The sequence below is a fragment of the Pelobates fuscus genome, chromosome 5, assembly GCF_036172605.1.
Source record: "Pelobates fuscus isolate aPelFus1 chromosome 5, aPelFus1.pri, whole genome shotgun sequence".
Lineage (NCBI taxonomy): Eukaryota > Metazoa > Chordata > Amphibia > Anura > Pelobatidae > Pelobates > Pelobates fuscus.
The window spans coordinates 42,791,637-42,808,543 of NC_086321.1; the positions used below are offsets into that span (position 1 = coordinate 42,791,637).

Consider the following 16,907-nt stretch of genomic DNA (forward strand, 5'->3'; position numbering starts at 1 on the left):
TTTTTGAAGTCTTATTAGAATTACAGTAAATCAAGACCATGAAGAAAGGTTTACTACAGTCTATGGAATGAGTGCATCCTGTTCTTTAATATATTGGTTTGGCTGCTAACGATAAAGATGGAAAGTCTGTCCATTGTACACTTTATCTGTGACGTTCCACTAACAGTTCCAGACATACACGATATTGGATTCCTCTCAAGTTCTAACATTACCTTCCGTGTCATGAGCCAGATTATCTGGATAACATGACTTCTCAATCATTTGGCTCTTCGGTGATGAAGAATAAGGACTGTGGTTTTCATTGGCCAACATTGACATATATTAAGAAGTAAAACCCTGTAGGTTGTGTTCATTTTTTTTTTCTAAATTCCCAGCACATTTAAAACACAAAACATTTTTGAGGCTGGAGAGATCCTGAAGATATAAAGTTTAAATTGATTCCTAAATTTAAAGTGAACCAGGCACATATGTTTGGGACAAGTGTAAAGAGCATAAATCTATCAGGAAAATAGCGGTTTTTATGTTCCTTCTCAGTGACGTAATCAACTCGATCTCAAATACACATACCGTACTTCAGGAGATTAGCATATTTTCTGAAGTCGATCACATCCCAGAACAAAGTTTTTATTTTTTTTTATTTTTTAACACAATGCAGATAATTCAGTTTTAGACCGGAATATAGTACATAAAAGCAGATCTATTTATCGTGGTCTATTCACAAAACAAAAAAAGAGGTGATCTTGTTACCATTTAACCACAATTTACTGTTTAGAGATACAAAAACAATACGTCGATATATTTTTTTAATGTATTGTCCACCTGATCGCAGCACTGTCCTAATGTCAGGTTCACTCTGAAAATATTGCCGTGCCTTCAGCATATCACAGTAGATTACGTAATAATCATGTTCATTCCTCAATCGACCTTCAAATCTTTATTTAGAAAGAAGACACATTTTAATGTGAAAATCAAACATTTGTCTGACGACATGTAGGCCTCATCCATAAATTGCTTGCAACAATGTCAAGCTACTCCTTGGTTATTCTCTAAATCGGAAAATTGGGGCAACTTGAGAAGAAAATTGCAAATTTTAGGCCAAGAGTTGAAGAATAAAAGTAGCCAAAAGTAGGGAATGTTTTAAGATCTTATGTATTGGCATAAAATGTGCAACTGAACGTTGCGTGCAATTTTAAGATTAGTGAATAATTCCATCAAAAACCAACCATATCAACTACTGACAGCTGTAATTTGATCTATACATATAGCATTGTTGATCCATACTTAACCCAAAACACATTCTTCAAAAACAATCAATTTGGGTATTTTAGAATCAACAGCTTATAGTCTACATTGACTATGATAATAACATACAGCCCTTACAGACACAGGGAATTAATATAAAGGCAGTTCTTTTCCAAAAATGTTATTACATTATAAGGCTATTCAGTAAAGTGATAATTCAAAGTGAATTTCTAATTGAAGATCAGAATAGCCAAGTGGAAAGCAAAGATGAGTTAAAGAATGTATCCAGTTTGGCTATTTGACCTTAAAATTTGAAAATCACCTTACAATTCACCTTGAATTCTCACCTTAGTAAATAACCCTGTTAGTCTTTAAACCCCTGCTTATGGCTTTTAAACTTAGCTTCTGTTCTAGCCATGGATATCTTGTTTCGTATACCTTAGATTAAAATGGAGTGTCTGAACTTACCATGCATATTAAATGACAGGATAGTTCCTGTAAAGTGTTTAAGTGCCTATTATCAGATGCAAGCATGTGCATATTTTAATGTTAGAGCAAAAAGTACATCTATAGCATTATACGTTATTGAACCAAATGCTTTTTAGAAATGAGTCATGGGTAATATTAGTTCTACTAAATGTGTCCAAATGTGCAATGCCTAAGCCTATCATTGACAAACAAGACAGACCTCCTACTTCTCCCATTAAGGACTGGCAAAGTACCCCCATAATTTTCTACAGTAGTTGGGGGGGGGGGGGGGGAGGTCCACCTTTTGTCCACTCCTGTTTATTTTTCCTATCATAACATATCTTGCTGAGCTAGAGTTAACACTGCTAATTCTGTCTTTTGACCTCTTATCTTATTCGTGAGCGTGCAGTGTATTTATATATGAAACGGATATTTCGATTTAACCTATTTGCCCACGCAAAATTTACATGTACCATGTATATCTTCAGAAATTTATGGGAAGAATTCCACGGTACAATCTCCTTCCATGTGTATTAATGATTTTATAATAACATCAAATTAATAATGGTCTAATTAAACAACCGCCACCTGCAAACCCGGGCAATTTGCATAATTACTTTACACTCTTCATTCAGTCGTACATGTAGAGAGGGGCAACTGAGATGTGAGTCAAACCTTCAACCCCTCTTTATCATATTCCATCATAATACTCATGATGGTAATTAGTAATCAGAATATGGTTCCCTCTCTTCAACAACACTGAGATTTTGGTCCCTGATCCCATTTGGTTCCAATAACCATAGATGCAATATCATTTATCGAATGAATTGTTCCAGTTTTGGAAAGTATGCTACAAGAACATTTTTCTATTAAAAGTGATGTGTTGATGATTATTCCTCAGTGGTAAATGAAAGACAAGAACAATCATATCAATTGTCATATCAGCTTTCCAGAAATAAAGCAAAATCTCAAACAGAAATAATATAAATAATCATTGTGACCTTCGTGGTTAACCAATTTTTAACCAGAAACACCAGCCGTGGATGCTCTGGGAACAAAAAAGGTTAGGCATCTCTCGCACAAAAGATAAAAAAAAAAAAAATCATAACATAATGGCATAAAACACTGGATATTCTTACATAAATAGCCAAGCAATAAATATCATTGCTTATAAAAAAAAAGTTCACACATATAATATACCAAACCTCAAACAAGTGTGTTTGTCCTAATTCACAGCATTAAATGGACTAAAGAAGCCCACAAAAGTATCAAAATTCATTGACACTTGCAGTGCAAAATATTTAAATCTAGAGTGAAATAAATACAAGTAAAAAAAAAAAAAAAAAAAAAAAGTACATATTCACTAAGTGGAGTCCAGAATTGTATGTACACTAAACAGGCATTGCGTGATGGTAAAAAAGACATTAACAGAAGCCTGCACAAAGCATTCTTATCTATCGTTTCGAGCCCATCATTCCAACTATGTGTGGAACATGCAAGATTGTATTGTTATCCATCAATAAATTCCAACACAATGTAGCCTCGGGACATGCTGCAATTGGGATTAATCTGAAACGTGATCCAATTGGTATTAAAGAATTATCTGTACATATTTTTGTAAATATATTAAATTGGTAACAAAAAAAGTATTTATGACAAGTGGAAAAAAAAAACTATTTGAATGAATAGGGTCAAAATGAACTCAATAGAATAGGTCCATTTTTTTCCAGTTAAAATAATGAATCCAGACATGTCTATTCTCTTGGATGGATGGTTTAAACGTTGTAATGGATGTAACTAACTCGCATTTGATCGACGTGCATGACCCTCATGAAAAAAACGATTTGATGCTATTGTTTAATTCCTTCCATTTTTGTTTGTAGTCATCATATAGTGACGGCAATCAAAACCATTTTAAATTGACTTACATTTGCTTGTAAACTAATTATCTTACGGGTAATTAACTACACTTAATGACAAAAAAAAATAAATTACTGTACATTTGTTCTCAATGTTTTAACCCTAACATTTCACAAAACAGGAGCATTAATCAACAGAAAATGTCACTGCTGAGTTGGGTTGCTCATTCTTGGCAGGAGGTAAAATGTGTCCATGCCTGGCTTTCAATGCAGATTCTGAGACTTAATTCATGCCAAGGTGTGCCCCATCTGATGAACTTTTATTTTCGCACATGCATGCACACACAGTGGAAACTGTAATCTTGCATACCATAGTTGGTTTGTACACTTGCTGACTTACATTAAAAAAATAAGTGCATTAAGTATGTTTGTACATTCATATCACTTCCTAAGGCAATTCATCTGCTGAATGTACACCCAATGCTTTGGTATTCTGCTACTGTGTACTGACTGCAAAGTAAAATGTGCAATGTGTAAGATTTGATCGTTAAGAGTGAATTTTGTGGGACTAAATCAAGAGAAGATACGCTTGGCTCTCTAGCTGCAGTCAAACTGAAGCTCTCAAGAAACTCAGTCAATCAAAGGCTGGCTGACTAGTGAGTAAACTGGGAGTTGCAGTTCAACAACTGGATAGAGACTAGTTGGCTCCCCGACCTTCGACACAATACACTTAGTATGTTTGACGTTACAATTACCTTCATTTGCAGTTTAAATCCAACACCAGCCACCAGTATGATCAATGCACAAGTTGTCTGCTCTTTCCTAAATCTCCGAGGGTGAACATTCTAACAGAAACTTCTGCATTTAAACTCAAAACACATGTCACACTTTACAACAAACAGAGAGAGAGAAGTGACTTTTTTTGTGTTTGGTTTCGATTGGAAGGTGCTAAATTAATCTAGCTCATTAGCTCAGCAGCAAAATCAATGCATACACTGTGCATTCACATTACACTCCTGAAATATAGAGCTACACAGGAAAGAAAGACAATTATGGGGTAAATGTTCAATGGGTGGAACAATCAGTTGGATAATGTAATTGTCTACGTGGTTACTGCTCCACTTTTAGAAGCTTTGCCCAACAATTGTTCTTTATTTATGTAGCCCCATGCCTGTCCTTCTTTACATTGTAATGGTACACAATAGTTATACAAACCATTTTTATTATTTTCTAAACCGAGACTGGCCTACCTAAATCTGGGATACTCTCAAAAGTTAGAGGGTCCACCACCAATCAGGAAAGGATCCTTTTAAAGATATACTGTTGTTCACATTAAGCATGCAAGCTGTATTTTTCATATATCATCCTCCCTCTTCGATAGACTACTCACTTTATAAGAAATGCGACCAACAACTCTAGAAGAAACCCTCAACAAACTGTCCTACCCTGGATTCCACCCTCTTTAAGTGTGCCATGCAGATGACATTCTACTGATGCTTCATCTGTGAAAAGGCTGCATGAAGGCCACTATTGTACCTGTAACTTATTACATACTAAGACATTCCACATAAATGTACTATTTCAGTGATAAAAACAAAATATTCCGTAGTACTGGTTCTTCATCTTCTCTCCCATCTTCTCATTCTTGAATGAGCCCATCTTGGGCTAGAGGAAATTATGGTGGTGAAAGAGCATGTTGTACAAACCTGTATTTTAAACCTGGATGGGTTAACTTGCAGTGTTGTGTGATGGAAACATTGTAACTTGACATGTTGGTAGGAATATTGGCATAGGTGTCAGCAGGACACAGGATAGCATTGGGCAATTAATAGTTTTGCAGTTTAATAAGACATTTTGTAATCTCTGTGTGACATTTCTTGAAATCCGTTGAGTTATGTGATGGGGTGTGAGGTGGCCTTTTCACAGTTCAATCTTGCATGCAGGGAAAGATTCATCTTGCATTACAACCGTGCTACTGCTGGCTAACACCATGATGTTGAGGTCTTGCTGTTTCTCGTGGGTCTCCTGGTACCACTCCCTCATAACTTCAGAATCGTGAGTTGGAATTAAAGTTACCTTTAGTATAACAAAAAAAAAAAGAGTACGTTTATTTTTATTTATAAGTAACTCAGATCTTCCTTGAATTATATACCGATTGTAAGACACAGACAAACAGCATACAGAGAGAGAGATGAATAAGGAATTATGCCTGGATCTAAAAACATAGATTACTGCTGTTGTTGTGTAACCTAACAGCTGAACCCATTACTGGAATTCTATGGGCATAGAAAAGGGCGACTTGACTGGGGTCATGTAATGTATTTAACCAATCAGTGTGAAGACAGAGGAAATTAAGTCGAGAGAGGTTGAGGAATATCAACAAAATAAGGTAGTCCTACACCCTCTATAGAACAACCGAATTGTGCTGTGTATATATTGACTGGATAGATTTACTGCTGACCTGAATACCATTGAGGTATATTCATGTGGCCATAGCCATGTTCACATGAAACAGTTCCTTCGATATCCAAAAAGTGCATTGCTTCAAATTGGCAATTCCAGCATAGGGACTGAAAGCACCCTTCTCCAATTGTCTCATTTTAAGTAGTGCTGCCTACAATAATAGGGCCCCAATAAGTACGCAATTAGGTTGTACCAGTTATAACTTGAGGATATATAGATATAGTCATTCAATACAGGCTGAACAGAGCTCATCTAAAGGTGTCTTGAATCCAACTAAAATTAGATTAGCATAAGGTCTAATTAAAATGTGTACATGTGTTAATGAAATATTGGTATTCAAATGGCACTTTTAAAGGGGCTAGACCCATTAGATTAATAATACATAAAGCGGAATTGTCACATCCTTTACTATTTTACTTATGCCTTGTATTTAACAAATATTTGTTTGTGAGGTCTGAAAACTAAAATTAAATTTAGAAATCCACACTACTGAATTGATTGGCCCCGGACGCCTTTTTCTTGGCTTTCTGTCAAGCAATGTTACTTCTGCCATTCAGTATGGTTAGTGGAAGAGGAGAAAAACAAACAATATTTCAGCTTCCTCCGCATTGTGTGCCTTGGCTGTGCCAAGACTAAACTAGATTGTGATGACACTTGCTAAATCTTTGTCATACATTTAGAACACACGAAGAAAGGTTAGTAAGAATTGTAGGTGATTTTTAGTGTTTCATTCAATTATGCGGTTTAATTTTCCACAGAAGTGATGATTCCACTTTTAGGCCTGTAACTGAATGCTGATTTCAATTGATATCAATAATTTAAAGTCAGAAAAATAATTTGACTCAACTCTAAATAAACGCACAGCCCTTAAATAGGAACAGCTAAAAAAAAGAGAAATCTGCATTCAGTATTTTATTTTCTAAAAAAAAAAGAGGTGCATCCTTGAGATTTTTAAATACGTAATTGTATATACCACGTTAAAGGTGAACTGTTTCTTAACACAAGAAGTCAGCATGATGGATCATTGGAGTTTTATTTGACATTTGCTGTTTTTAACCTAAATATTTATTTTTTTCACATAAAATAAAAAACAATATTAGTAAAACCCTAACATTAAGCATATTTATGTTTAGGTCTTGCTTCCCTTTAACTTAGTTAAATGGATTGGCATGATTAAATTGCTTTAACTGCTATCTTTTAAGATAACATGAAAAATGCAGATTAAAAAGGAAAGGTTGAAGGATGAAATGTGGTAGCTACAAGCAGCTTTTTGGAAATGTTATTTATCTAAATGTTATTTATCTGGGTTATTTTAAATGGCTAGCTGAGTGAAACACTGAGACATTTTGACATTTTAACCTTTAGAGGATGAAGCAATACTCTTTATTTGAAATACACATGGTTCATTTATCATAAAGTGACACTATAGGGGGGATTTTTAATTAACATACAGAGAATGCATTACAAATAGGCAAAAAACATATTCATCGCAATGCAAGTTTCCTCTGTTTGCTTTATCAACCTTCCTTGTTAGCCTCTTTAATCAGAGTGGCCGTGATAGTCCAGCCAAGCCCTGATATCCCCATGAAACTATGCACTTGACTTCAGATGTTCAGATGTGATATTTCCAAGGAATTCTATGCAAAAAGTATTTTTAAAAGAACATTTAAAAACCACAAAGAATGAAAAATGTGATGTTTAACTATAATGAATGTGAATAGGGACAAATGTTAAAATGTCAATAGAAATAGTTCTTAAAAGGTCATACATATGGTCATATAAAACGTTAATTAGTAAAATAAGAGACGCGTTGGAACTGGTTGTTACGGAGATAGAACCCTACCTGCATATTGCTCCCCCATTGAGCACATTGGAACTGGTTGTTACGGAGATAGAACCCTACCTGCATATTGCTCCCCCATTGAGCATGTTGGAACTGGTTGTTACGGAGATAGAACCCTACCTGCATATTGCTCCCCCATTGAGCACATTGGAACTGGTTGTTACGGAGATAGAACCCTACCTGCATATTGCTCCCCCATTGAGCATGTTGGAACTGGTTGTTACGGAGATAGAACCCTACCTGCATATTGCTCCCCCATTGAGCTTTTCCGTCTAGAAGAGCATCCAGAACAGCTCTGCTGGGTTCCCCGGCTGCTGTATCATTCCCGCTTACGACATAATACGAGGATCGGACCCGTTTGAAGAACTCCACATCCACATTTTTGCTGTTGCTGTGATTTGGGACATACACCAAGTCCAAATACACTGGTGGTCCAGGAGGTACAGCAGATGATTTTGATGTTTTGCTGGTTCCACTTCCTGTAACGAAAAGTTCAAAGTATTACAAGACACTGCAATACAATATTATTTATCATATGTACCTAGGTAGAAATATACAGATTTAATGTAGTATAATTAATAGTCACAACAAACACCTGTATATTTTTTTCATTTGATGTCATAAAATAACAGAGATTTTTCAATAGAAATTTACGTATTCGCACGTTTTTTTTGTTTTTGTTTTTTTTTTATAAAATTAATTTTCATTAATATTGAGTTCTGTTAAGCTCAGTTCCAAAAGCTGATAAATAAACTACAAATTCCTGTTTATGTAGTGAATCTGGCAGAAGTTACAGATGGAGTTATTTATTTAGCTGGAAATTGGTACAAGATAATTGCAAATATTAGGCAAAAATATCTAAATTGGAAAAATACTCCAATATAGCTGTTTGGCTCTTTTTCTGCTCAGCTATCTATTGCATTGATCAATTTTACACAATTTCTGGTTTAGCAAATAACCTAACTAATAATTAAACTGTGAAGATGTGGACTATTTCATCCAGGAGAAAAGTGAAAAGTAATCTGTTCTTCAAAGATATGCTTATCTAAGTAGCCAGTGGCTAGTGATTTTATCAGAATAGAAAAAAAGAATTAACCGAAAAGCTCAAAAAACTGTGGGCTTAGTTCATCAAGCTCTGGTGTGTAGTGAATAGTAAACCAAATTGTAAGCTAAAATAGCCAAGTTGCAGCTATAGCCACATAGGAGAATTCCTGAAAATCACCATTGTTTGTTTAACTTTTAGACTTAGTTTTTAAATTCATTAAAATTCACTGTTTAGCAAATATATCATGTGAAGTTAGTAAGAGCTCCATAAGAAATATCATAGGAATATGTTTTCTTCAATTTTAGCCAAGATTAAAGGGGCACTCCACTACACAAATCCAAAATAAATAAATAAATTTTGTTTACGGATTAAAATGCGGAGCAATTGGCATCTTCATGTCAGTCCTGCAATCTTTGCAGGATCCCATCTAGGAAGTCCCTCTAATGGCTGTCTGAGTGACAACTAGAGGTGGCCTCAGGCAGCAAAGTATACACTGCCTTTTCTTAGAAAAGGTAGTGTTTGTTTGTATAGCTGAGCTTGTGAGGACAGGATCTCTGCGCAAGAATAATTTGTTACATTAAGCTCTGGTGGTTCTGGTGATCCTTTAAAGGTACTCCAAGCATTGTGGTTCCTGACTTTTGATCCACTCTTTATACGATATCCATTTTTAAAAGAGTTGTTAGTACAACGGTGTGATATGAATACTAGTTTGTTTTCTCTACTTTTTATGGTTTATCAGTTTTGTCCAAAAATGGGATGGGAAGACACTATCATGATTATATTGGCAATACTTTTCTACTCGACAAAGCCATAATGCATACATTATTACATGATGAAAACTAATGTGTTCATATGTGTCAATTTGTTTCAAGAAAAGCTAAAGTTATCTGTTATTATGGAATGTTTAAACAGTAAATTGAATTGCTCACCTGTGGTTCCAGTCTTTGCAGATTTGGTGGCTGTTGTATTTGTAGCATTCTTGGTATCCTTATCTTTCTCATCAGGTCTTGAGGCTTTTACGTCTTGGTTTAAACCCTTTGGTGCCTTTTCTACAGAATCTTTCTTCTTAGGAGAAACAGACTTAGAACTCTTCTCTGTTTCTTTGATGGGTCCTGGTTTTGGAGAAGCAGTTGAGAGCTTGGATTTACCATCACTTTTCCTGGCTGGAGATGATGATTTTGTTTTGGTGCCTACTTTCTTAGTTTTTGTCTTTTCTTTTATATCCTTCTTCATAGGTTTTCCTAAATTCTGCTCAACGGGCAACGCTTCAGGGTCCATCATGGATACATCAGGGTGCCGTGGAGAGGGGCTTGGATCATGTACAGGAATAGGAGGTGGATCCATATGTTTATATGTGACTGTTTTATCTGTAGGAATGGTCTCAGATTCATCTTCTGAGTCTATGTTTGCATCTGCTGTTATAGAAGGACATTCCTCGGTCTCCGGTGGTACATCGGAGTCTGTTTGAGATGGGGCTGACTCACTAACAGAAGTTGGAGGGGTTTCATCACACTGGCGAACTTTAGGTTTTCCTCCTGAAGGTGGCTGACCACCTCCAAGTTGGGCTAATGGCTTTTCTTGTTCTTGAGCATTCTCTTCATTAGCAAACCATTCTAAAGGATTTGGGTTAATAAAAGAAGGTGACAGTTCTGTTTTTGGGTGCTTATATTCGCAAGCAGTTACAAGACATAGGTCAACATCTTGTCGGGCTTCTGCAAAAGATAATTTCTCAGCTGTATCAAATCTATCATTTGCTTCACTGGAATACCTGTAGGCTTCACATATGTCACCCATTTGATCCCTGTCATCTATATCAGTTGCATTAGCAAATGGATTTGTGCTGTGCAGGCTATGGGGCTCTTTCACTGTTGAATGGGGTGAAATCTTTGACTGAAAACTATATGGTACATCAGATAAAAACTGTAAAGATGGTGATGGTGAGCGGTAATCACCAGAAGACTCCTTGATTGTTAATGTGGAGTCCGTAACACCAGGTGACTGTCTCAGTGATGATGGAGTGGGAGTTAATGGGGAAATATCTGTTTCAGGAGAATTAATGTCTTCCATGAAATGCATGTGTTCAAGAATTGGTGGAGAGTACAGAGGCAAGTCTGCATTTTCAATAACATCTTTCAGAGAATCTTCCTCTTTCAAAGGAGAAGAAACTTGTGAAGGTGTGTGCGCTGAAGAAGTAGATAGGGAGGCATCCACCTGAGATTCTGCTGCTGCCTGCTCATTCTTTTTGTCTGCAGTGTAGTATTCATTGTCAGTGGACATTTTGTTACCAAAATAAGAATCATGAGGATCTGAAGGGCTGTATTCAACTTCCGTGGGTCCATTTTCAGATATATGGAGCATACTTGAAGCAACTGCGGGGTGCTCAGGAGATTGCCTGCTAAAGTCCATAGCAAAAGATTGTTCTGGTGATTCCTGGCTGAATTCCATTGTGGATTGTTCAGGTGACCTCAACTCCTGAAGTGGTGTGGTAGCTTTTCCTGTTTTAGGTGAGAAATCTGGTGGAGAAATAGACATTGGTCGAGGACACTCCTCTCTAGATGGTGATATTTCTGTTTCCTGGAATGTGGTTGGGGTCTGGACAACAGATACTGACAATGAATCATCAACTTCTGTGGAATGAGGTGAGCCAACTTCAGCATGTAGAGAAGGGGACACGTCGTCTGTGGTTGGCTCTGGGAATGAACTAGTAGCAACAGATGCAGTGGAAACAGAGGCCACACCTTCTATATGTGAATACGTATCTTCAGCTATGACTTCATCTACAGGAGTGGCAGACTTATCAGATGCTGTTCCTTCAGAAATTGACATTTTGGTATCCTCTTTAAATAACATAAAAGGATTTGTGTTTATCTGAGTTGGAGAAAAGTCTCCTGCAAGTTTTTTTCCATCAACAATGCCAGATGGTACAGTTGAATTCTCAAAATAATCAACTGTCCTTTCAGCAACAAATCCTTTGCTGGATAAAATAGAATGACTCTCTTCTTGCTGGATAATTCCATCAGATGCTAATTCTGATGATGGACTAAAATGACCTGGAGAAGGTTTTCCATCAACTATTTCACTGTTTGCAGCTAGTGACCTGACATCTGTTGTCAATAACATTTCATACGACATTTCTGACCCTATCAATGGTGGACTACGTAATGGGGATAAAACTTTCTCTATTGGGGATTCAGAATCAGGCACTGGTTCATCCATGGGACTTATTCTGCTGCTATCAGTCTTTTCTTTGGTATCACAAAACTCAAATATAACAGGAATAGAAGTCTTTTCCACAGATTGTGAAACAAAGTTCGCAGATTTCTCATCGGTTGGTGACTGATGGTATGGGGTGTGGCCTGCGCTTCCTGCAGGGGATTGTGAAGAAGAAGCAACTTCTATAGTTTTCTCATCTGGACTAGCACACTGTTCAGTGACTTCATGGACTTCATCTGGCAATGGTGGTAAAACCTCAAGCTCTGATGTCTTAATTTCATTAGGAGTCAGATCAAAATTGACACTTCTTTCACTCACTGGTGTTTTAGAAATTGGTGATGAGGCAATTGGACTTTTATTTGGACTGTGGTTTTCTTTAAGCTCAAAATTGTCATGAATTTCTAGTTTCGTTGAACCTTCTACTTCGATATTTCCATATATGTATGCCTCACGCAAAGATGATTTACTAAATTTGTCTTCTTCTAATGATGATGGAGGAGAAATGGTAGAAGCTGAAACACTGTATTCTTTACCATCAGTTGCATCGGTTTTTGACACATCAGAAAATCCATTTAAAACATCTGGAAGTGGTGATATTTTTGTTCTGTCGTATTCCTGGGAGTATAGGTTAGCTTCATACTTTGTAATATTGACATACTCTTGAGATGGCGATTCACTTTCTTCATTGTTTGTTTCATCACTCATTACATCTCTTGGAGTGGACATGTCATCCATGGGAGTTGGTTCGCTTGAAATTTCAATTGTGGAGTGTGTAAAACCGGATGTAGCAGTAAACTCCTCATGTTGGTCTTCTTTATTTTCTTCATCAGAAACAGTTGCTTCACTTTCTGAACCCCCAGGTAAGGTCTCATCATGAATAGAAGCACCTGGCTCTACAGCTGGTGACTGGGGCTCAGATGTCTTAGATGGTGTAGCTGATAACGCATATTTATCTTCTATGTCACTGAAAATCTCAGATTTGTTTCTTATGGTAGATGTATAAACTTCTTCAGCTTCTAATTTTTCAACTTCCTTTTCATCATCTTTTTCATTGTCTATTTTGTCTTCTTCCACTTCTTCATCTGTTTCCTCAGCTTCTCCTTTTTCAGCACTCTCATCAATTTCATCTTCGGCTTGTTCATCCCCTACCTCAGAATCAACAATATCTTCATGACTGCCATGCTTGCTCTTAATGTGCTCATAGACATCAGTGTCAGCTTCCTCTTCAGTTTCATCAGCTTCAGCAATTTCAGTGGCTGGTTGCTCTCCTAGTGATGTTCTTTCTTCTATATCTTCTACTTGTTCCTCAACTTCTTCTGTCTCTGCTTTTTCTTCATAGTCCCCAGCTTCAGAGGATTCCTCAAGCCCCGTTCCTTCATCTTCAAATTTCTCGTTCTCATCTACTCTTTGTTTCTCTAGTACCTCTAATTCGTCTGGAGTTTGTTCACATTCACCTTCAACTTCTGTGGTGGTTATACCTTCATCAGGAGAATCTGCAGGTTCTTCACTGCTTGTGTTGTCTTTATTTATGATGTAAGACTCACTCTGCACTATCTCTGCTTCATTACTAGGTTCTAAGGCATCAAGGTGAGGTTTCACTTCTTTTTTCAATAGGCCTTCTTCATCTTGGAGTTCTTCAAAGTCTTTTGTCAAATCCTCTGGAGAGGACATTAAGGATCTCTGAGCCTCAAGTTCTGTTACTTTGGCAGTGGGTGCAGCGGCAGCTGAAACAGAAGCCACAGCAGCGGCAGCAGATACGGCAGCAGTGGAAACGACAGCTGCCGCAGCTGCCACGGCTTTCTTCCCTGTGATTTTGGTTTCTTTCTTGGTTACTTTACTCTTTTCCTTGGTTTTGCTTGGAGTTACAGAATCTTTTTTTACATGATCATCCTTCTTTTGCACTTTCGTTTTCACAGCAGGTTTTTTTGGTTCTGGAGTTGGGGCAGAAGCTTTCTTTACATCCTTAGAAATTTTCTTGGCTTCTTTTTTTATTTCCTTCTCTTCTTTCTTTTCTTTCTCCTCTTTTTTAGCTTCCTTTTTCTCATCTTTTTTGGAGTCCTTCTGTGTCACTTCTTTTTTGGCCTCCTTCTTTACCTCCTTTTTGTCTTCTTTCTTTGTTTCTTTCTTCACCTCTTTCTTGAGTTTCTCTTCCTTTTTAACTGCAATTTTCTCTTCCTTTTTAGGAGTTTCTTTTTTTGGCTTTTCTTTATCTTCTTTGACATCTTCCGATTTTGCTTTTACTTCTTTTTTTACTGCTTTCTCTTTCATGGCTTTAGGTTTAACTTCTGTCTTTTGCTTTTCAACGGATTCCAATTTAATAACTGGTTCTTCTTTGTTGGACACATTTTTTTCTGGCACAATTTTAGACTCTGTTTTTTGTGTCTTCTTAACTACAACTTTTTCTTTGCTTTCTAGTTTTGGAGTCTGCTCAGTTTGTGAAATTTTTAGAGATTCAGTTGATTCGTCCTTAGAGTCTTTCTTGACTGTCTTGCTGGAAGTGGTTTTCATGGACATTTTCAAGCTTTCTTTGCTCTCTGCTCTTTGTTTCAGTTTTGCTTGTTTTACGGCAGGGCTTGGTGTATTATCACTTAGGTCTTTCTGTGTGATTACAGGCTGTTTCAGGAAATCCAGATGCTTAAGTTTCTCCAAACCTTCAAGAATTTGATATTGGGTTGTATTTCCAGGAAATAAAACCCTCACTATCTTTTCTAAAGGATTTGCTGGATGCCATACAATCAGTGATGAAATGGAAGTTAAATAGTTTACAGGAATTTCAACTTCTTGACCATTGGGTAGCACCAAGCCAGTTTTCTCTTTATTGCTACCTGTCCATTGCTGCATAAAGTATTGCGTTTCTTTACTACCTTTCACTGGGTTTAAAACATACATCTCAAGTTTCCCAACACCCATTTTTTGGAATAAAATAATAGGGTCAATTGTGTTTCCCACACTCCTGAAAAGAGGTTCTGGTTTCATTGATAGTTTATTTAAATATTGGAGAGTAAAGCATGCTTCTTCTATGCTTCTTCTGATTCTAAAGTTGGGTTCTGGATTTTTCAAGTTGTCTGGAACATTTAAAAACACAACACCAAGGTCCGGTGATATCAAGTTCTTCATCCAATCACTATTAGTTGTTGAACCCTGAGACTGTTCCTCTTCCAGCTCTGACATTTTCCTTTGCAGCATACTATTAATACCGGGCAAGTTGTCATCTCCAATGTGGGTGAGTAAAATAGAATCTACTCTGTCTAAATGTCTGATGAGTTTCCAGAAGCAAGACTTTCTCTCTGATCCTCCATTAATAAGCATGTTGAATCCATTTACAGCAAACAGAGCTGAATCCCCCCTGCCCCCGGGGAAAATATAGCAACAAGGCTTTGAAAGCTTCAAAAAGCCTCCAGAGGTTGGTGGCTCCAAAATATCAAAAGGTGAAGGTATTTCTACAGATTCTGACAAATACTCTGTGAATTCAGAAAGTCCTTCCATTTCGGGCAAAATTGAGGCAGAATTAAGTTTGATGTTTATGAAATCTTGAAGGTTGTGCCTGTCTAGATTGGAATTTTTCCAATATCCTTCTTCAGGACAAAATAGTGTCAAGCTCGCCTTGTTAGCAGGATGTGTGTTACTTAGCAGTTCACCAATCTAGTGTTAAAACAAAGAGTACACAGAGATTAATGGTGCTTCAAACTAGGAGTTTTAAACAGATAATACAAGTACTGTATGTTTAAACTGATTGATCTCAGCCAAAATGCTATCTTAGGGAGCGTGAATGGTATCCAACACACCGCCTGCTCTTCGAGTACAGTGCCTATTAAACTCGGGTAGCTTTTGGCAAGCAGAAAATTGTAGAAGCTACAGACCAACACAAGGTGTTATGGAACATAGTTTGCCACCTCAGTTAAGGTATCAAATGTCAAAATAATGGCCTCGATTTGATATATTTGGATAAGCTGTTCTAATCATTTCATATTTTAAAAAAAACAAACTTTTAAAATGATTTTTTCAAAACATTAAAAATATCATAAAATATATTATGTATATCAAAAGTATTATCATAGTATATTAATATATTAAAATCATTTTTAAAACATTACATTCTTTTAAAAGAATGTATAAAAATATTAAATTGTTTGAAATGCTTATCCAAAAATATAAAATCAAGGCGTAAGTTTGACGATAAATTAGACACCCTATTTTTTTTTAATACTGGTAAGTATATAACTGTAAAGATATTAATTTTTTTACAATAAAATATACACTAACATATTTTTGTATTAATTGGTAAAAAAAAAAAAAAAATTACCATGCATGCAGATATAAAGCAATTATAAAGAATATGAAAGACTATGCATGTTAATTTAGTAAAATGAATTAAATTTGACAGTAGAAAATGATTAACATTTTATATACAGCAGAAAATTATTATCATGTGTGTTGAATGAGAGAAATGGATTAGCACTGATAGATGATAGATAGATTTTCAAACCTAAAAGTATCCATTTATTTTTACTTCGATTTAATTTTAGTTTATTTTTATTTTTATGACTGGCAATATGTTGACCACTGTCCAGAGGAGACTTGTCTGTAGCGGCACTTAGAGCAGCATGGGCCCTTGTGAAGACCCCAGCTCCTTAGTCCGACTCTAAAACAAAACCACGAGAGATATCCTAGAAAGCATTGCACCAACACACATACGCACTGTCAAAACCCACAACAGTGCACTGTGGTTTAATAACACCATCAAAAATGAAGAGAACAGACCGTAAACTCGATA

At 36.4% G+C, this 16,907-nt stretch overlaps 1 protein-coding gene across 1 annotated transcript in view; it reads right to left on the reverse strand.

The window, feature by feature from the left end:
• Positions 1 to 5,230: 5,230 nt before the first annotated feature.
• MAP1B (microtubule associated protein 1B) overlaps positions 5,231 to 16,907 on the reverse strand; it is a 71,645-nt gene continuing 59,968 nt past the window's right edge. Inside the window, exons 5-7 of the mRNA XM_063453756.1 lie at positions 9,850 to 15,775; positions 8,116 to 8,354; positions 5,231 to 5,645 (exon numbers count right to left, since the gene is read on the reverse strand). Of these exons, the coding sequence (XP_063309826.1) occupies positions 5,490 to 5,645; positions 8,116 to 8,354; positions 9,850 to 15,775 (6,321 nt within the window). The 3' untranslated portion in view covers positions 5,231 to 5,489. The remainder of the gene's footprint in view (positions 5,646 to 8,115; positions 8,355 to 9,849; positions 15,776 to 16,907) is intronic.